General features: G+C 39.2%; 2 protein-coding genes across 2 annotated transcripts in view; both read left to right on the plus strand.

Moving 5' to 3' along the window:
* LOC140038471 (uncharacterized) overlaps positions 1-18,407 on the plus strand; it is a 38,358-nt gene extending 19,951 nt beyond the window's left edge. The window contains exon 4 of the mRNA XM_072083836.1: positions 18,067-18,407. Within this exon, the coding sequence (XP_071939937.1) occupies positions 18,067-18,407 (341 nt within the window). The remainder of the gene's footprint in view (positions 1-18,066) is intronic.
* A 579-nt stretch (positions 18,408-18,986) lies between these two features.
* Positions 18,987-20,627, plus strand: LOC113737530 (uncharacterized). Its single transcript, XM_027264752.2, has 2 exons — positions 18,987-20,226; positions 20,320-20,627. The coding sequence occupies exons 1-2, from the start codon at positions 18,987-18,989 to the stop codon at positions 20,625-20,627; spliced, it is 1,548 nt and encodes a 515-aa protein (XP_027120553.2).
* Positions 20,628-20,974: the final 347 nt, after the last annotated feature.

Here is a 20,974-nt window from a genome sequence, read left to right on the forward strand (position 1 = left end):
TCTTAGGTTTAAAGGAATTTTTTGTTTGCTTCCCAAATTGACATGCATCACATATTTTGTCCTTATCAAAACTGATTTTTGGCAAGCCTCTAACCAACTCCTTTTTCGAAATTTCCTTTAGTAAATCCATGTTAAAATGACAAAGTCTTCTATGCCACAACCAAGGATCTTCATTTGAGGCTTTAAGACATTTCAAGCTAGATGAATCAATTTTATCAAGAACCACAATATATATGTCGTTGAACCTCTTACCTTTGAACACAATATTATATTTGGAATCAAGCACAATGCATTCATGTTTTTTGAATAACACATTCAAGTCTTTATCACATAATTGACTAACACTAAGCAAGTTATAACTTAAGTTATCAACTAAGAGCACATTATGGACAAAAGTTTCACCATCCTTACCAACATCTCCTATACCAATTGTCTTAGCTTTCACATCATCACCGAATGTCACCTTTCCACTTGATTTTGATTTTAGCTTTATGAACAAGGAGGGATCACCGGTCATATGCCTTGAGCAGCCGCTATCAATAAATCATTTGGACTTGTTTGATCCTTTTTCCTGAAAATAGAAAGTGTTTGGTACCCTTTTTAATTTTTGAGTCCGCAATAGTTAGCATTGTATCTAACTAACCACATGCATTTCATCCCTTTGTTCAGATTTCTTTTCACATAGCAATCACCTTTCAAATGCCCTCTTTGACAACAAAAACCACACATAATGGAAGAGTCCTTAACATGTACTGGTTTGACATATCTCAATCCACCTTTTCTATATGTTGTGAAACCATGTGCATTTTTGTTGTGTGCAAATGTTCTTTGAAAAATAGTAGGATGTGTAGGTGACATGTTCCTTTTGATAAACTCCTGCTTTCTTGCTTTCAAAGTCTCATCCAAGTTGTCCATTCTCTTTTTTAAATCACCATGTCTTTCCTTCAGCATTTTACAAATATTTGTCTTTCTATCAATCTCATTCTGAACATCAAATCCGGCTCTTACAAGACATTCATTGTCAGTCTTTAGTTGTTTATTTTGTTGAAGGAGACATGCATTTTCATGAATGAGAAAAGCAATTTTCTGTTTTAGCTGCTTGTTCTTATCATAAGATTCTTTCAAAGCATTATGCAGTTTTTCAACAAAGGATTCAAGATCATCATCTTCTTCATCATCACTTTCAGATTGAGAGTGTATGGAAGTTACCTCATTATCTCCAATAGCCATGAAGGCCATTTGAGCTGATTCTTCCTCTTCTTCAACTTCCCCTTCAGAGTTGCATTCATTCCAAGTAATCTGGAAGTTGTTGAATCTTGGCTTTCGATCAGCTTTTCCATCTTTCATTTTCTTCATGGGGCATTCGTTTGCATAGTGTCCAGGCTGTCCACATTCATAGCATTTGTCCACTTGCTTCTTGTTGAATTCTTGTTTTCCTTTGTTCCTTGCATTTGATGAATAATTTTGGAATTGATTGCTAGGTCCTCCCTTTCTGAACTTCCTTTTATTCAAGATTCTTTTGAAACCTCTTGTGATGAGAGCAAGATCATTATCATCACCATCCGAATCTTCATCATCCAAGTGAGCTGGATCATCTTCACTTTGAGTAGTCTTTAGAGCAATATTTCTTTTTGCTCTAGCATCCTCTTCCTCCTGCACTTTAGATTTTAGTTTTAACTCATAAGAGGTTAGTGAGTTAATGATAGATTCAATAGGCACAGAACTTAAATCCTTAGCCTCCTCTATTGCAGTCACTTTATTTTCCCATTCTTTGCCCAATGCATTGAGAATTTTTCTGTTCTTCTCTCCCAAGGTGTACTCTTTGCCCAACACCTCGAGATCTTTGATCAAGTCAGTGAACCTGCAAAACATTTTGTCAATATCCTCAAGAGGTTCAATCTTAAATGATTCATACTTTGTGACCAAGATGGCCTTTCTCTGTTCTCTCACATTGTCACCACCCTCATGGATTTCTCTTAACTTATCCCACATTTCTTTGGCTGATTTACAGCCTTTCACTCTAATTGATTCATTTGAATCTAAGGCACTATAAAGAACATTCATGGCCTTGGCATTCAATGTGAGGTTAGTCCTATCTTGAGCATTCATTTCAGCTCTCATTTTTGGCCGAAGCAGCCCTGTATCTGCATCAAGAAAGTTAGCTTCATGCGGTCCTTCACTCACAATAAACCACAGTTCAATATCAAAAGATTGCAAAAAGATAATCATCCGTTCTTTCCAGCTAACATAGTTGGAGCCACTGAACATGGGAGGCCTAGTAACAGATTGCCCCTCAACAAACATAGCATGACTGGTTGTCATCTTTACTCCAAGCCGTTAGAGCTTAATCTCAAGGAGACCAAGCTCTGATACCAATTGTAAGTCCCAAAAACAACCAAGAGGGGGGGTGAATTGGGTTGATTAAAATCTTAACCAAATTTATGCACTTTTTCTTTAATAAAAATTTACCTTCTTTTCTAGTAATGATCAACCAAGTAGATTAGAAGACAAGAGCAATATTGATCAGAAACACAAGTATAGACAAGCAATGAGAATTTTATTAAACAGAAAAGTAAATTAGGGAATCAAACCAAGTGTCTACCAAGCTATCCTCAAACTTGAAGACCACACACTAGGAAGAGCAACTTCTCTTAGATGGAAGAAGATCAACTAGATGTACAATGGAGGGAGCACTTCCTCCTTGCCCTAAGCCTCACTTAGTCAAGCTAAGAAGTTTTACAATCACTCAGAAAACCCTCAACAAATCTACACTAAAGATCCTTTCAGTCACAAAAGAAATGCTCACCAGAAATTCACACCACTTTAAAACAAATCTTGCTTTGGAGACTATTTTCTTGCTAAAATATCTCTTGAGATCTTGTAAACAAAGTGTGCAAAAGTCCTTCCTTCGTTCAGAACAGTTTGCTTTTAAAGGGGAACAAAAATGGGCTTCATTAAAGCTTCCAACGGATAGAAGGCAGATGAAGGGTCAGCTAGCCGTTGGGGCTTTCGGACGTCCGACGATCAAATTATCGTCCGAACCAATCGTCCGAAAAATAGCCAAATTGAAGTTCGGACGTCCGAAAGAATTTTATCGTCCGAGCTTCAGTGTCCGAACGTCGTCCAGAGAGTTATCAAATCTTCGAGGAATTTTTAGGACGTCCGATGATATTGATGTTCGTCCGAAGCATGCGTCCGATCCTTCAGGACGTCCGATGCTTCCTTGCGAGCGTCCGACAGTGTCTTGGCAGAGAGTCATCAAAGCTATGTGGAATTTTTAGGACGTCCGACACGATCGATGTGCGTCCGACAGAAACTCCTTCCTGATGTTCTTCATCCCTTCGGACGTCCGACAGATTCCTTTCGGCGGTCCGACATGAGTGTCCTGTTTTTGCTTCTTCTTTTGGTTGATTTGCAATTCATGACATTTTAGTACCTGATTCTTTCAAAGAACTTTTGTGATCATCAAAACCAAGAATAACAGACTCAATACGATATCCATTCAAATTTAATACAATACTAGCCATTACCACGATGTAAAGTAAGCAAAAGCGAAAAATGTTCAAACTTAACAATATATAACAATCATCCAATCCTTATATCGGTTCTCAAAAGATACATCATATCCGAAAATATACAACAGTCAAGATGTCTAGTCAATTACATTAAAACCCTAATACAAAAGTACATCCCAAGGGTTCCTTTGAGTCTTACTCCATGCCCATTCCTGTTAAGGAAAATAAATCTATGGGGTGAGCAATCGCTCGTGAGGTCAAGAACACACATGCAAGCACGTTGTCCAAATAGCAAACCCAATAAATAAGTAAAACAATAACATTCGAGTAAATAACAATTCAGTGAAATGTAAACAGAAACAATTCAAGGATATGTTAGCTCTCAGGAGCTAATTTTCACTTGCTTTGCAAATTTCATTCGTATATCTTCCCGTGATGACTCTCCGTCAACCGGATCAATATTTCCAATCCGTAGAACTCCACTTACTGCTCATGTCCGTCCACCGTACACCGCACCGGACCCGCACGACATTTATAAGGCGATACTCCACGAGTATGCCAAGTGAGATATCTCCAATAGATCAAGCTTATCATGTAATTCTCATGACTCACCGAGATTCCCGACCAAATTCATGCCGGCTCGAGTCCCAAGGTCGGCCTATGAGTTTGGGCGTCCCCCATGTACATTTGAGAGTCGAGAAGATTCACTCCAACGACGTATGCAGCCATAGCATACCATTTCATTTCATTCAAGCATTCAATCATTTCATTTGATTCAATCAAGTCATTCATAGTTCATTCGTTTCATTTCAATCATGAGTCATTCATTTCAAATAAGAACGAGTGCGGTAAAGTACACACTCGCCTCCATTTTCAAAATCTCCAATCAATTATAACAATTAAGCATGTGTCAAGTATTCATACACTTGGCACTCACCAATACAAGAAACAAGAAAGTGTCCACTTGAAGGTTCAAGCGTTCACCGTGGGATCCTCTTGAAGATCCTCTTGGGTGCCTGAGTAATTAATAATAAACTATTATTTATAAATCTCAATTATCATGAAAGATTGTGAGAACCCTAAACCTTTCATACTTTCTAAGTGTTTTGGTTTACTCCTGTTCCCGTTTAATTGAAGTATTGTTCACTAATCGTTTTAAAAACGGGAAGGCCTTGTTGTTATGTGCACTTGTGTATGAGATATGTATGTATGTGCACGTGTTAGAAGTACAATTGAGCGTGGCAATCAAACTTGGAAAAGAGGGAAAATTTTGCGAAAATGCTGAAGGACCGAATCCGGCCGGAAATCCGGCCAGTTCTTGGCCGGAAATCCGGCCAGTTCTTGGCCGGATTGTTGGCCGGATTGTGGAGAAGTTTTGAAAAAAAAATGTGTTTCGTCTCTGCCTCATATCCGGCCAGGAATCCGGCCAGAAACCGGCCGGATTGTGACAGGACAGCTGGTTTGACCAGCGTTTTTTCTTCCTTCTTATCACTTTTGAGCACCAAAATATCTCATTTCTCTTCTTGTTCAGCCGTGAGCTTTGAGAGCAAAGAGAGAAAAACTCTTCAATCTTCATCTTTGATTTTCCTTCAATCTTGAAACTTCACCAATAGATTTTAAATTCCCTCCGTACAAGTGAGCTTCTTGGAAGGTTAAAGCTTTTGGGTGGAGTGATTTTAAAGGGGAGCTTGGAATTGCTAGTCTTCTTGAGTTGTGAGGTAAGATGATTAAGAAAGTTCTCTCTTGCATTGCTAATGGTTAAATTGTGAATTGTAAGGGTTGGATATGTTATGTTGTGAGTTATATCTTGATTTGGGTTGATTATGGTGAAGTTTTCTAGTTAATTATGATTTTTCTGTTTGCATATGATTTTGTCTATGTGGCCAAGTATGATGAATGGAAATGTTATAGAATGAGGCTAGTTGGTGTGAATGATGGTTAATTGCAAGAAATTTGTGTTTGGAAGGAAATTTGGAAAACTTAGGGTTTCATTACCCTCAATTCTGTCCGGCACTGTAGCATATAGTTAGAGGCCGAATTGGCCTTGGCTCAAAACATGAAAGTTGTAGGTATTGATGTTTTTGAAGTTCCTGTAAAATTTCAGGTTCATCGGAGTTTTGTAGAGTGAGACAAGCCGAAATTACTATTGCTGTTCTGGGTTCATCAGGATGTTAGAACTGCGTCTGAAATGGGTTGTTTTGACTGGAATTTTTTTGGATTTGGGTGTTGAGGTCTTCTGATGAAAGGTAGCTTGATGTCCTAGCTACCATATGCCTTTGGAATTTCTGCATTTGGACCTGTTTAGACTGAGTTGTACTGATTACAGCATAGGGTAATTTGTAAACCTGCAATTACGGTTCTGGTTTGTTATTTGGCATATTTGACTTAGTTGTGCTGGGATTTGGACTGAGTGACCTTCTACATTGTTGTAGCCCTGGTTCTTAGCTTCGAAACGGTGGGTCGTACACCCTAATCCGATAATCGTAGTGCAATTCGTGCCATGAGCGCAAAATGATGTCAAAACTGTTTTTATCCGAAAATGTTTCTAGCTTGTTTTTTTGTATTTATTGTGTATTTATATGACTTGTAAGCCTAGTGAATGGCTTTTGGATGGGATTATTCTATATGACATGTTGGGGCTGATTTAAGGAAAAAAAATGAAGCCATTAATGGCTGGAAAATAGGTAAACACAAGGGACATGCCGTCCGTTTATTTTCTTGTAAATTGAATAAGTTAAAGTGAGTTTTGGACATGTATTTTGTATCGGCCATAAGGGCATTGCTTCTAAGCAAGGTTTTAAGTGTGGAAGTTAAAGTATTTTGTCCTCCTTTTCACATGATTTTATTGGCTTCGGTCATTTATTGACCACTTGAATATATATGCTATTGAGTCATACAAACGATTCCGAAAGAATATTGCCTTAGCTTATTTCCTGGAAAATTTGAATTGTTTTGAGTGAAGTGTTTTCGTTACAAATTTTATAACCCTTTTGGTTTGGGTCGCATTAGGGTTATTCTTGCCCACGGATCCAAATGCCTCTTTATACTTTGAAAGTCTTTTATACGTTTACTCGCAAGTAGTCGGGTATTTCTTGATTTCATCTAAATCATGCTCGATGAATTGTAATGTGATCTTATTTAATTTTAGGTTTCATTGGTGATTGAGAAGTGCACAATAACTAGGTGAGTGTTCCTTGTTTGTTATAGCTTCTTGATTTATGGGCTTGTTATTATTGATTGATTATGTGATTGAATGATTGATAAATACTTTCAATGATTGCTCAACGAGTTTTCGAGGCGAGTGTGTACTTTATCGCACTTAGCCTAAATGATTGTGAAATTTTAATGATCGAGCGATTGAAATGTTAATTGTGCATGAATGTAAGCCTTTTGGGCTGAACTGGCCATTGCCCCTTGTTACCGGTCGTCTCGAGCCAGAAGCGGACTCGGTCGGGCGATTAGGGACTTGGGTGAACGTTTCGGTATACTCGAGTATTACCTTGTAGGTTGGTGGAGCCTGGCCAAAAGCCAGGGACGGGGTGAACGAAATGAATGAACGAATGAATGAACGAGGGGTTTTATTTATACAAAATGCATTTTCAAATGATTGAAGGTAGGGGAATGAAAGGAGAATGAATGAATGAACGAATGAACGAATGGCTCCTTGTGAGCCCGTATCCTTTTAATGAATGTGTTTATCGCTTTATTGGTACTTGTATCTTGAATTGTTGTATATATGTATTGAATGCATTGATTCTCTTGTTGCCTATGTGTACGGAACCTCACTGAGCTTTCCAGCTCATTCCTTTAGTTTTTTTTGTTTTCCTTAGCAGGGGAAGCCGTGCAAGGACGAGAGCCTGTATAGACTAGCTGGGTCTAGCTCTTGATTTTCTTTTGTTATGGTTCTCGCCCCAATGTTTGGTGGGCTGGTTGTATGGAGAATGGAGAACCTTTGTACATAAGTTGTATTGCTTTTGGGATGGCTTTGTATATAAGTTTGATTTAAGTTGGACCGTTTTATGTTATTCTTATTGTTTTCCGATGGTTGCCTGAAGTGATCGACTGAGTCCCGGCGAGAGCTGGGCAGGCGGTCCGCTGAACCCTCTGGTTCGCCTTAGGGGGAAGTGGGGCCGTTACAAAGATCGTACACATGTACAATCTAGAAATATCGTGAAGACGAGCCTAAAATCTTCTTGTAAATCAAGGTTTTAAAGTGGGGTCCAAGAACACAAGAAAATCTGATTTTTATCCTTAAAATCATTGAATGGAAGTAAGTAGGTATGAAATCAAGTAAATTATTTTCCAAACGAACGACCGAAACCGGTCTGAGAAGGGACACGTCACAATCCGGCCAATATATGGCCGGATATCCGGTCAGATTTCTGGCCGGATTTGAGGCACAGAGCAACTGAATTTTTTTTCAATTTTCACCAACTATCCGGCCAAGAACTGGCCCGATATACGGCTGGATTCTTTGAAAATGGTTCCGGCGCGAAAATTTTTCAAAAGGTCAAGAATTATCGAATTTAGGGACATTCTTGGAAAAATCATAACCCACTCTCTGAAAGTCCAAAATTGAAAAATTTAGCACCGTTGGAAATTATTTCGAAAGAACTAAAAGTTCCTAGAAAACACTTTTCCATGATTCCAAATGGATGACATTCAAAATGTGGCTCAAAGTGGCTATTTTGGAATGCCAAAACAGATTTGGGTTGATTTTCGGCAAAGTTTGGAAATTCGGCAAAGCTACCCATATGAATTTATAAACTCACAAGTGTAAGATAACTTACATAAACTAAGATTTTAGAGGTTGATCGTTCATTACCTCTTTGGATGAGTAAGGCAGAAAATTTCGATCCCTTGGAGTTAAAGAAAAACCGTGAGATGAAGCTCTTTTCCTACCTTGAGGTGATCTCCAAGTGGTTAGCAAAGTGTATGTAAATTTTAAGGTGATTTTGTGAAAATTTAGTGATGAAATGAAGAAGAACTTGATGAAGAAATTTGGTTCTTTTCTCCCTTGGATGGCTAGTCAGCTTAGAGCAAGAGAGAGAGAGTGTTTGATGAAAAATGAAACTTCCTTGAGAAGCTAAAATGTGTGGCTAAGAATGCCTTAAAAGTCAACTCTCTCCCAGCATGCTGTCGCGCCCCACTTTTTGAGAATGTGTGGTGTGTGTAGTGTGTGTATAGTGGAATGTGAACGTGTGCGAAATGAGAAGTAAAAGGCCATGGGACTTAAGAATGCGACGATTTTGGCCAAAAAAAGTTCAAAAGGGTTTCTTGAAAAATGGAGTCGCCACTTGGTATAGAGTTAGGGTGTACCAAGTCACCCAAAAATGATTTTTGTTTTTGAATGAAAAAAGTAAATAAACCCTTTTAGAAAACTTTTGGGTCTACGTAACCAAAAGAGGGATCGGGGGTCACATTTGACGAAGGGGAAGGCAAGGATAAAAATCCAAGGCACCCCTTCGACCTAGCCAAGGCTAGTTGCGTGACTTAAACCAATTTTTCCTAATTTTTCTACCCAAGGTATGTATCGCGTGTTGGATATGTCTATATGAATGCAAAAACCTAGACCTAGGGGGACATGGGGGAAATTTCTCTTCAAAGGTTGAGTGGTGCCAATCACATTAATTGTGAAGCCCAATAATGATCCTTTGGAGAGGTCACATGTAATCCTAAATGACGTAAAAATGAGTGGAATGCATGCCATGTGAAAGTGTGAGTTTGTGTGAAGTGAGAAAAATGATAAAAGTAATAAGATATAAGTGGAGGTGTGCAAATGTCTTTGCAAGGTAAGGTAAGTAAAGAATAATAAGGTGAAAAATGCCATAAGGTGCATGTGTGAAGTGAGAATGTAGAAAGTAGTGTGAAAGTAGTGTGAAGTGAGAATGTAGAAAGAGGAATGGAATATAAAGTAAGTGATAGTGAATGAATGAAATGCATGAATCCTATGGGAATGCAAGCAAAACGGGTACGGGGACTCTTAACTTTGTGACTTGATTTTTCCTTTGATAGAGGGAATATAAGCGTGCTAAGGCTTAGAAAAAGCCACACTCGTCTATATCCCATATTTAAGGGGACTCTTCAGGCAAATGTACCCTAACTAGCATGAGATGCAAGACCTAAAGTGAGGGGAAAGGGGAATCGAGGAGCATGCCAGATGATAAAACTAAGGAAAAATGCATGATATGTAGTGAATAGGCAAATAATGCATTAATGAAAAACAAAGGAAAAATCCTATTGGGTCTAGCGTTGGACTAGCCCTTTCTATGAATTCCTACTAGCATTAGACTAGTGGAAACGATAAAAGAAACCACAACTAGCGTTGGACTAGTGTGGTGACGTACATTCATCCATTCCATTCATCCACACTATGGAAAGCAAGTAGACATACCAAATACTCATAAACACGTAGCACGTAACATTTAGCATGCTCGACTAGATGCAAGAACCTAATAAAGCAAATTAACACATAGCAACAAAAGCAAGCAATCAAGCTAATGAACCGATTACATTTGCTAGCTAGGCACATGTCTTCAATAGGTCTTCATCAAGTGTTTTCCAAGCCCTATCTATTACAAGCCAAGAGGTGTACACATACCCCATAATGAAGTACTTAAATAAAAAGCAAAAGTAAATAAAGAAAATGAAAGGAATTAAAGAAAGGCAAATAAAGCAAAGTAGACATGCATATTCACATAACACGTAAGAGCACGTAGGGTCAAATGAAGTGCAAATAAGGGATAGAGTGTACCTCCCTTGGAATGGAGTCCAAATGAAAGAAAAATGGCTTCAAAACAATAAAACGGTCAAGGTACCACTTTATTTGGGAAAATTAAAGAAAATAAGCAAACACAAGCTCACTTGGTCATAAAGCCCCTAAAGTCGTGACTTAAGTGCAATTGACAAAGCATGGTAGTTAATTGAAGCAAAGCAAGCGATGACATTGCAAAAATTAAAACTACTAAGGATCAAATTGATGAAATTATTCAATTGGTTGGGCCATAGTAGGACAAGGGGAGACTTGGGGGGTCAAAGTGCAAATTTTAGAAAATATTTTCATGCAAAACATGCAGCTACGTATGACTTAAACTTCTGCAACAAAAAATGAAACAAACTTCCTTTTGTATCCAAGCTTGCTGCAAATTTCATTTTTACAAATACATATCAATCTCAACATCAATTTTGATCCAAAACCTTTCAATCAAACACCCAAAACTAATCTAAGCATCATAGCTCACAATTTCAACATTCAAACCAACTCAAACATAGAAGAAAATTCATGCCAATGCTGGAAAATTCAATGCAAAAGGTTCGGCAATCCTGATTTGCTCCTTTTCAGCAAGCATTCAACCATAGCTCAAGTGTTGTTGTCTTCCCTTAACTATCCCAAACAAAAATGTTATGAGCCCAAAATCAAATAAGAACAACAACCAAAAATGCAGCAGGCAAGCGTGCAACATAGAAGGAAATCATGCAAATGCTAACAAAACTTCATGCGAGATGGAAGAAGATTGCTGCAATTCAGAAACCTCGGCAACGGGTGAAGCCTTTGGAGTAACCCAACTAGTTGTGACTTTCATCTCCAAATGCAGACTTCAGACCCAAAAGGATAGCTTTGTTCAAAAACAGAAAATGCTAACCAAAATCATGGCATGGAACTAAACATAAGGTCCGAAACTTTGACAGCAAACCAGCATAACAAAAAACTGATGCAAATTTCTTGGCAACTTTCATGCAAAAATGGTTCGGCTACTTATTGTCTATATGGCTAACAAACATGCAATCACAGCTCAAATAGACCCAAACACCCAAGACCAATCTAAGCATCATAACACACCATTTCAATATTCAAACAAACAGCTTTTTTTACTTCAGCAGAGGGAAAACAGCAGAGGTAAAGAAATGAATGCAGCAGCTTTTACTTCTTTTATCTTAGCTTAAACATATTTGCGTGCAAGAACTCAAATCAGCTTGTCATCCAAAAACCAAATGCAAGGAATTCACCCCCATTATCATCAAATGCCACTCAAGCATGAACTGTCTTGAAAATTTGAACAAAGCCAACGGACAAAATACAGCGAAGAAGAGAGCGAACTTGCGGTTAAAGATTCTAAGCACAAAACAGGCAAAGCTGCAAACTTTCTGCAATTTTTGTTCGACCAAAACACAATCTTATAGTAAAATTCAAATGAGACCTACTGATTCAACACATAGGCTCCAAACATCACAACTTTATCAGCAAAGAAACATCAACTAATCACAGCAACAAAGACAGAAGCAAATAATTGATAAAGAAGACAGCTTTCTACCATAAAAGATAAGGATCTTACCTTAATGAAGCGTGGGATGATTGCTGAAATGGTTTCTGGCTGATCTTCAAAGGGACGTCAATGGAGCAACGATGATAAGGATCTTCAACAAACACCTTTGCCTCCCCGCGATGATGGAAAACGAACAAGGGCCGTGGGTTTCTTCTTCCTCAATCACCTTCCTTTTTGCTCAGTTCCGTCTCTCTCCAACTCCCTTCCCCTTAGCCGTATTTTATCCTCTTGGTTTCTTTCTTTTTGCCGTCCAAAGAACCACTGTTTTCTCTCTTTCTCTCCCAGACCTCAGCCCCAATTTCTCTCCCTTGCTCTCGGTTTTTTCTTCGCCGTTAACTCTCTCAACCTCCGCCCAGATTTTTCAGTCTATCTCCCTCTCTCTCAAAGCTGCGTTTTTTATGTTCAAAGCCATCAGATTTTCCCGTCACTTTTTGGTTCCTCTCTATCCCTCAGCCGTTACTTCTAGCCTCTCTCTATCTCCCCTCAAGCTCTCTCTTTTGCGGCTGCCTTTCTTTTTTCTATTTATATGGGAGCCAAAACCAACCCTAAACACCCAGCCACTTCTTCTGTATTTGTAGCCAAGGGCTGCCCGAAGCCCTTCCTTGCAAGCTGCGAAAACGCAGCTTGCAAGTTGCGTACTATTTTTTTTTTTTTTTTTTAAATAATAAGTACAAAATTGATAAAATATAAATAATAATAATAATAACAAATTAAAAAAACCAGGTAATAACAATAATAATACTAATAATGATGAAAACAATTAAAAAAACTAACAACTAAAAACAACAAAAAATGGCCATTTTTCAATCTTTTTCTACATTTTCCCTTTTTCATTTTCATTCATTTTTCCTTCTTTTTTTCTCTTTTTCTAAATGAACCAAATAAAAGATAAATGAAGTAGAGATGACTAAAATAGATAAATAAAATCAAAATAAAACAAAAACTCTATTTTTCTTTTTCCTCGATTTTCTCTTAATGCTATGCTAAAATGGCTGACAAATAAAAATAGAACAAACAAAAAATGAATAGTAAATGAATAAATAATAAAACACCAAAAATTTGGTGTCTACACATGCACTTGCGCACGTTTCGTGCTCGATTTCTTTCGAGTTTGTTTCACTTGTGCTATAAATCTCTAATGCACTTTCATTCATATTATTATTATTTACTCTTAATGGTCTAAAAATAAAGGTCTAAAGTCCCTCAATTAATCGCGCGCGCGAAACGCGTACCTCCGATTTGTGCGCGATAAAGTGGAATTTCCAAAAAAATTCTTATAATGATAGTATTGTGAGAACCCTGAAAATGCTTATATAAATAATATTTCATGTGTCAATTGCATTTTATTTGCTCTTTAATATTTTCTAGTACTACTTTGATTTGTTGGCAATTAATTACGTAAAACATGTTTGCGTGGAAATTTATATAATTTTCCTAAGTAATGAATTCCTTGGTTTCGCTAAACTAAGTTAAGATTCGTAGAGCTAGATTAAAATTTCTTCTTGTATTAACATAAAGTTTAGATTTCCTTTATATTGGTCAAACTTGATTTTAATAGTTTAATTAATCAGACAAGATTAGTATAGGAAGCTTTATACTAATTTGCAATCAATAAATTTCTAGATTAAATTAATACAAGTACTATAATTATATTCAAAACCTAAGATTTCAATAATCAAAGTCTTGTAAGATTAGCAATTCAATTAGGCGTTCAAAGCATTTTGGGGACAAGTTTTGGAGCTTAATTAGGACCAAGGACCGGAGTGGCTAATTGGAGAATTAGTAGAAAGACTAAAATACCCTCACCATTTCACCAAAAACCACTCACGGCCACAACCATTCCCTGCTCAACCAAACAGCCCCCGGACACCATGATCACCAGCCATCCAAGCTGGCCAACCGCAGCTCCACCACCTCTGCCGGCCAATCCCTCACTTCACCACTGCAGCACACCACCTCTATCAACACTCTACCACCCTCAAACCAGCAGCACCACTTCACAACCTTATACGCTACCTCTTCATTCGGCCAGTGAGGAGCTTAACCAATTCGATACTCAACATCACACACACTCAACCGAGCACCACTTCCATCTCCTCTGCACCACTACATCTCAGACCACAACCACAAGCCGCATTCCACTTCACTAGTGCATCGTGAGTATCGACCGAGAGGAGAGGGAGTTACCTGCTGTGACCGAGAGCAAGAAGAAAAGAAATCCTTGAGCAGAAAATTCCCTGTGCTGTCCGCGAGCTGAGGATAGGAATTTCAAATCTCTTGCGTGAGGGCTTATCTGGTTTTTGAGGTAATTTCCTTGGGTTAAATTTAAGTCAAGCATCAGTAGTTGAAGTTATTTCAGAGTATGCTTGTGTTGTTGTTGTGGTCAGACGAAAGAAAAAAAAAATGAATGAGAAATCTGTTTTGGGAAGAATTGGTTTTGCCGTGAGCTTGAATAAGGAATGCAGACTCGATTATTGCTTAATTGAAGTATTCTGAGCTCAGATATGAGGCTGCTTACCACTAAACATGATGCTCAAAGTCATGCATGTCAATCTGGGTGTTCGGATGATGAACTTAAGACATTAGAAAATTTTTCTGTTTCGGTTAAATGTCTTTGCCGAGAGTGGATTGGAAATTATAGCTTTATTTTCGCTCCTCCTGTGACAATCTGAACCTAATTCTATGTTTAACCAATCATGAACAAGAAGACTAAGCTAATCAGGGGCATGCATGTATGGTTTAGGCAGTCGGTTGAGGAAATCAAAACTCTAGAAAATTCTGTTTTGGTTGAAGAAATTTCTGCCGAGGAGCTTGCTTGGGTTGGTAGTTTCACTTCCGAAATTATGCGACAATCTGAGGTGATTAATTGTTTAACCAATTAAAAACCATAAGTTCAGGTCTTATAAGAGCTTGCATGGGGAGGTTAAGGCATCCGGATGGGATTTTATTTTAATTTTGAAAAGAATTTCTGTTACATAATAATAGAGAAATTTCCGTGAGCTTACTTTGATTATTGCAGTCTAAATTGGTTTTAATTTTGTGATCTGAGTTATAACAATAATTACATAGCTTATATCAAGGATTAGACTCTGCATGTAATTGATTAAGTGTCATGCATGATAATAATTGGGCCTGGATTAATCTGGAAAATAAGAAGATGAAAACAGAATTTTCTTTCAGATATTGGTGTCTTGTTGTAGCTGCCGAGCTGAATTTTCTGGACTGACTTGATAGCTAATAAATTCAGAATTTGTGCTTAAGTAATCAAGGAGTAAATTGAAAGGCCTCAACTGATGATATTAACAGATAAGGAACTAATGAGATTAGAAAATCCTGTTTTGTTTGTGCATGAATCTGCCGAGAGGATTGGTATGGAATTGTAACTGGAATTCTTTTTGCTTGTGATCATTTGAGCTCTCAAGTACAAATAGCCGAGTGAAACTTAATGTGTATGATGTCTAGGACCCTGCAAATTAATTCTATGAAGTTAGTAGACGAATTAAAGAACCGAGAAATTCTGGTTTGAGGGAACTCTTTTTGCCGAATCTGATTAGGGAATGATTTGCTCAATTTGTTTAATTAGCCAATTTTGATGAACTGTGGTTATTATCTTAACTAACTAAGGGAAGATAAGACATCTAAGGGCCTGTATGTTGAGTTGCACGAATGGATAATGTAATTGGAAACTTGGAAAAAAATTCTGGATTTGTGTGATGAACTCGAGTATATAGTATGAACCTGAATTTGAATTGGAAATTTTCACTAGCTAGCTACATGTCTTCAAGAGCTATTAGAGTACAAAAAATTCCTGTTTTAACCAAAGAAAAATTCTGTTTTGGAATCATTTCTATTGCTGGAATCCGCTTTCGAATTACCGTTAACTTGAATCTGAAAATCTTGAAATTTTAACAATGGTTTAACTCCAACTTCCGAACAAAAATTATGCAGTGTTTAGCTAAGTCATTACATGAGAAAGTGAGAGTTAATGGCCTGCTCTATCCGAGTAAATGAAGTAAACAGAAAATTCCCTTCATGCATAAGTCATTCGTGGTTTACTAAACAGATTTTTGAAAATTTTGGGAAGTTTAACTCTATTGCTCGAACTTGATTATGAACCAGAATCTGCGGTTTGACTTTAGAATTTATTTCCTTAAGTTGTAGGGAACTCGAATTGCATGATTAAACGCACAAGTAGCCTGTGGATTCTGTTTGGAATCGGAACGGGAAACTTGTATCGACCCTACGAACTCGAGTAGCCGCATTCAAAAAAAATTTACCAAAAATATTCTTCAGCTAGCATTATATTATTAAGCTCCAAAATTAGCGTTTCGCCTAAAACTTTCTAATTCAAAAATTTCCTCCCACTCAAACTAGCCTTGCTAGCTCTAGAAAATAATTTGTATAGCTTTTGGAAACTCTAAGTTTTAATTTAATTCTTTTCCTTCCCTAAGCTTTGCACTTGGATAGTCAACTATATGAAAGTTTCAAAATATAAGTTTTACCAACTTTAGCGAGAAAGCTTGGGATACTTGCTCGGCAAGAAACCCTATTCTAAGGGAAAATAGTTTTTACATATAAGCTTTACAAAAAGCCGTAGTTTAGAGAAATATTCAAAGTAACCTTCTAACTTGGATTTTTGGGAAAATTATCGACTTATTTCTCGTAAGTGATACTAGTTACCTTTCCTAGTATAAAAGTATGAAACACTTTTACTACATTTACAAAGCTTCAATCTAAATAGTTTTGGAATTCCTTAAGGGAGTAATTAGTATTGAATTCTTTTACGAATAAGTTAAAAACTGAATAGAAACTTATAGTTTCAAAATTTGGTTTCTAGGATTCCTCGAGGACACGGATTTTGACTCCCAACCTGTTATCTGAACTCCACTTTTGGTGAGTGTCCCTGCCTGTTCTTTTCCTACTTGAATTAAGTGCTTTCTTGACTTGCTATGTGCTAAACTGCAAAGAAATGAGTTTTGATCCATCGAAGTGAGCAGTGTGTACTTTATCGCACTAGCCGTTCGAGTGGTGACATGTGTGAATCATTTTCTAATGAATCCTCGAATCTAAACGTAGTTAGTCGTTGGGTGAATCCCTCGACATCTGAATCTAACTACAAAAACATTAAACCTAACCGTAGTTAGTCGCTGGGTGAATCCCTCGACATCTGAATCTAACTACAAAACCCTTGAATCTAATTGTAATGAGTCGTTGGGTGAATCCCTCGACATCTGAGTCGATCTACAATAAAGTCGTTGGGTGAATCCCTCGACAAATTCTATTACGAGTATATCTCGAGTATACTGCGTCGGTAGATGAAGTTAGGGCCCAAAGCGGAGTTATGAACGGTGACGGGTTAGGATTAAAATAAGTGAATCTACATGGACTTTAAGTAGTGAGAGTTGACGGAGGGTCAACTACGATAAAACGGCATCCAAGCAAGGGAAATGGCTCCTGAGAGCCCTGTATCCTACTTTGTGTGGCTATACGCTTTCTTAATTGTTTAATTTGTGTAAATGACTGCTCGTTACTTGAATTACGTGACTGCATGTTTTGGGGCACCACTGAGCTTTAGCTCACCCCACGTTTATTTGTTTTCCTTACAGGATGGGAAGATTGAAAGTATTTGCGCAGTTGTGTTTCTTATGATTGAACTTAAATAATTTGGTTGTAGTTTGCGGATTGTAGCGGATTGTAATTTATGCCTTGCGCTTTTCATTTTTTTTTTGGATTGCCACTTGAAGCTGGAAAATGTGTAACCCTAACTCGAATACTTGGGTTGTATTTGGGACTTATATATGTATCTGTCCGGCTTGGTGCGATTTTTATGCTTTGGTACGTAGCGTAAAACGTTTAAGAGCGCCGTTGGTTATTTTATCAATGCTATCTCTGAAGTTAATGTGGCTTTAAGGGTGATCCTTTTCGGGAGAGGTTGTTTTGTAATGTATAAGATTATTTTTCGAATGGTTTCGAGTTAGATTGCTTGCGTGAGTCCTGGCGAGAGCTGGGCAGACGGCCCGCCAACCCTTTGGTTCGCCTCAGGGGGAAGTGGGGTCGCCACAGGTGGTATCAGAGCCTAGGTTAGAAAAATTACTTGAGAGATATACAACACAAGTCAGGAAACCCGATTTGTCTAGGAGTAAGAATTGAGACCTTAGATATGTTTTAAGTGATGCGGATCTGATTAGCTATTTGAGTTCTAACCTCTAAGTTTAATTCTTTTGCAGGTATGGAGAATGGTAATGGACATGCTTATGGTAATGGGGCGCCTAATGGTCATATAGAGCCTCTTAGGTCTATCTCTTACAGACCACGAGGTGGAGGAGCCCAGATACGTTACACCCCAGCTGATAGGCATCCTAGGTGCCAGTGTAGGGCCATGTACGCCTACCCCAATGAGCTAGTACTATCCCTGGATGACGAGCGCCGCCATTTGAAGGACGCTAACTTCACCTTGTCTCAGGATGTAGAAGAGCTGAGTATCATGGTGGACACTCAGTTCGACCGCATAGCGGAGCAAGAGCAGAGGATAGCAGCGGAGCATACTAGGCCGGAGCTGCCCGCGTAGAGATAGCACGTCAGAGGACGAGGGTGACCCGATTGGCTGAGAGGATTCGTGATAGGAGCGTCGGTATCAGAGCTGATGCCGCGATGATGATAGATGAGGCCACAAGTATCCTCCAGAGTGTCGAGCAGGAGGATCCGGAGGAGGATCCAGAGGAGGATCCGGAGGAGGATCCAGAGGAGGACCCGGAGGAGGATCCGGAGGAGGACATAGCTCCTGATAGCCCTGCGGAGGGATAGGCTTGGATCGATTTGACTATGATGGATATGTAGGGTTAGAATAGGGGGACATTAGCTAGGTCATCAAGTTTTGTCTAGGTGGATGACTTATTTTGAGGCACTATATCCCTAATTTTTGTTTAAGGGATTGTTTGTATGTATTTTTGCTAACTACGTGCCTTACTTTTGGGAATGCCCCAACCCGTTATTTGTATGACTTTTATCCGGTGATATATGTTAAGTGTTTTACTTACTTCTCCTCCATTCCATATCGATTTTATTTACTCAGGAAATATTAATAAGCCTAAATAAATAATCCAACGCCTAATCGTTTGATCCCTCCATAATAGGCATAACTTAGACTATGGATCGCCAAGTGGTAGGAAGGGGCCGCGGAAGACCCACTAGACAACACCCGGAAGCGGGTAGAGATAGAGAGCCCGAGGTCAACCCAGACCAAAGGCAAGAGGGTGGGGCCAGAGACGGAGTGGCCACCTCTATCAATCGTATCACTGACGTCCTAGAGCGCTTGATTGAACACCAAGCTGCTGGACCAGTGCGCCATCCAGGAGGCCCAGCCGATTCTAACGACCGGGCACTGGAGAGGTTTCTAAAGTTCGGACCTCCTAAGTTCTACGGAGGACCTGAACCTGAGATAGCTGAGGGATGGTGGGAGAGAATCTCCGACATCTTCACAGCCCTGAACTATACGGAAGAGCGGCAGGTAACTTTTGCCGCATTCCAGTTTGAGGGAGCTGCTCGCTCCTGGTGGAATCTGGTGAGAACTAACTGGGACATGAATCGTACTCCAAGGACTTGGGCGAACTTCACAAGGGAGTTCAATGCCAAATTCCTCCCACCGCTCATCCAAGAAAAGAGGGAGGATGATTTCATAAAATGTAAGCAGGGGGCGATGAGCGTCGCCGAGTACGAAGTCCAGTTTACCAAACTATCTCGATTTGCTCCTGAACTGGTAGTCACGGAGCAAAGGAGAGTCAGAAGGTTTGTACAGGGTTTGAATGTGGAACTACAGGAAAGTTTAGCTGCTATAAGGATAGATACCTTTGCTGAGGCTGTTGAAAGAGCGCAGCGAGTAGAAGTAACCAGAGCTCAGGTGAAGTCTTTTCAGTCCAAGAAAAGATTTGCTCCTAGCAGTAGTCGGGAGCCGACTTTTGGAAATGCTCCACCGGCCAAAGTGGGCCGAGGAACTAGTGGAGTGAACAGTTCTGGAGCACCACGAGGCGCCCAAGCAAGAGGAAATGGGGCCAGAAGTGCAGGAGGACGAAATAATGGAGCTAGAGGGGGACCAATTGGAAGAGGACAACCTAGGAATCGACCGCAAGGGGGTCGAGCAATAGTTCCTCAAGCGACATGTGCTTATTGCAAGAAACCTGGTCATCCTATGGATAGCTGCTGGAAGAAGCAAGGAAGGTGCTTGAGATGCGGAAGTAGTGAGCACCAAATCTCTGGATGTCCAAAGATGCAAGAAGGGACTCCTCAGAACGCTAGACCAAACAATTCTGGAGGGAGCCGACCAACAGTTCCTGCCCGAGTGTACGCCTTAGGGGACCAACCTGTACCCGATTCCTCGGAGGTAGTGGAAGGTACACTCCCAATTTTTCACTGACTAGCTAAAGTATTGATTGACCCTGGGGCAACTCATTCTTTCGTTAATCCATCTTTTATGTTTGGAATAGATGTGCAACCAGTTAGATTACCCTTTGATCTTGAAGTTAGGACACCCATGGGTAACAAGAACGTAATCACTAGCTTGGCTTATAAGAATTGTGAATTCTGGATTGGAGAGCGTAAGATGCTAGTGGATCTGATTAGTCTGGATATAAAAGGTTACGATGTTATTATAGGAATGGATTTTCTAGGCCATCATCATGCTAAACTTGACTGTCGAGCGAAAGTGGTGGAATTTTGTATACCTGGTGAAGCAACCTTGAGGTTAGATGTTAAGGGTAGGTTAGCATCTTCTGCTATGATCTCAGGAATTTGAGCAAGGAAAATGTTGTCTAAAGGAGCGCAAGGTTTCTTAGCCTTCTTGATAAACGCTCCCAGTGATCAAGTGAAGTTGGAGGATGTACCAGTGGTACGAGAGTTTCCGGATGTTTTCCCTGAAGAGCTTAAGACTCTACCGCCGGAAAGGGAGGGTTTAAGTCATTGTAATAAGGGTTTAATGGTCCATATCCTTGCTTTATTTACCTAAGGGATGACCTCATAAGGTTCGGTCAAACCCACAATTCTTAGTCTTATGGAAATAGTCAAACCTACAATTCTTAGTTTTTGTCAATCCCACAATTCTAGACTAGTTTCATATTATTTAGTTTTTTCATCTCTACGTAA

This window comes from Coffea arabica, chromosome 3e, assembly GCF_036785885.1.
Source record: "Coffea arabica cultivar ET-39 chromosome 3e, Coffea Arabica ET-39 HiFi, whole genome shotgun sequence".
Classification (NCBI taxonomy): Eukaryota; Viridiplantae; Streptophyta; class Magnoliopsida; order Gentianales; family Rubiaceae; genus Coffea; species Coffea arabica.

Bases quoted from the DNA above. Each gene is read 5' to 3' on its own strand.
- LOC113737530 (XM_027264752.2), top strand. From the start codon at position 18,987: ATGGATCGCCAAGTGGTAGGAAGGGGCCGCGGAAGACCCACTAGACAA. The intron at 20,227-20,319 runs GTACACTCCCAA...TGTTTGGAATAG, and splicing joins TTCCTCGGAGGTAGTGGAAG to ATGTGCAACCAGTTAGATTA.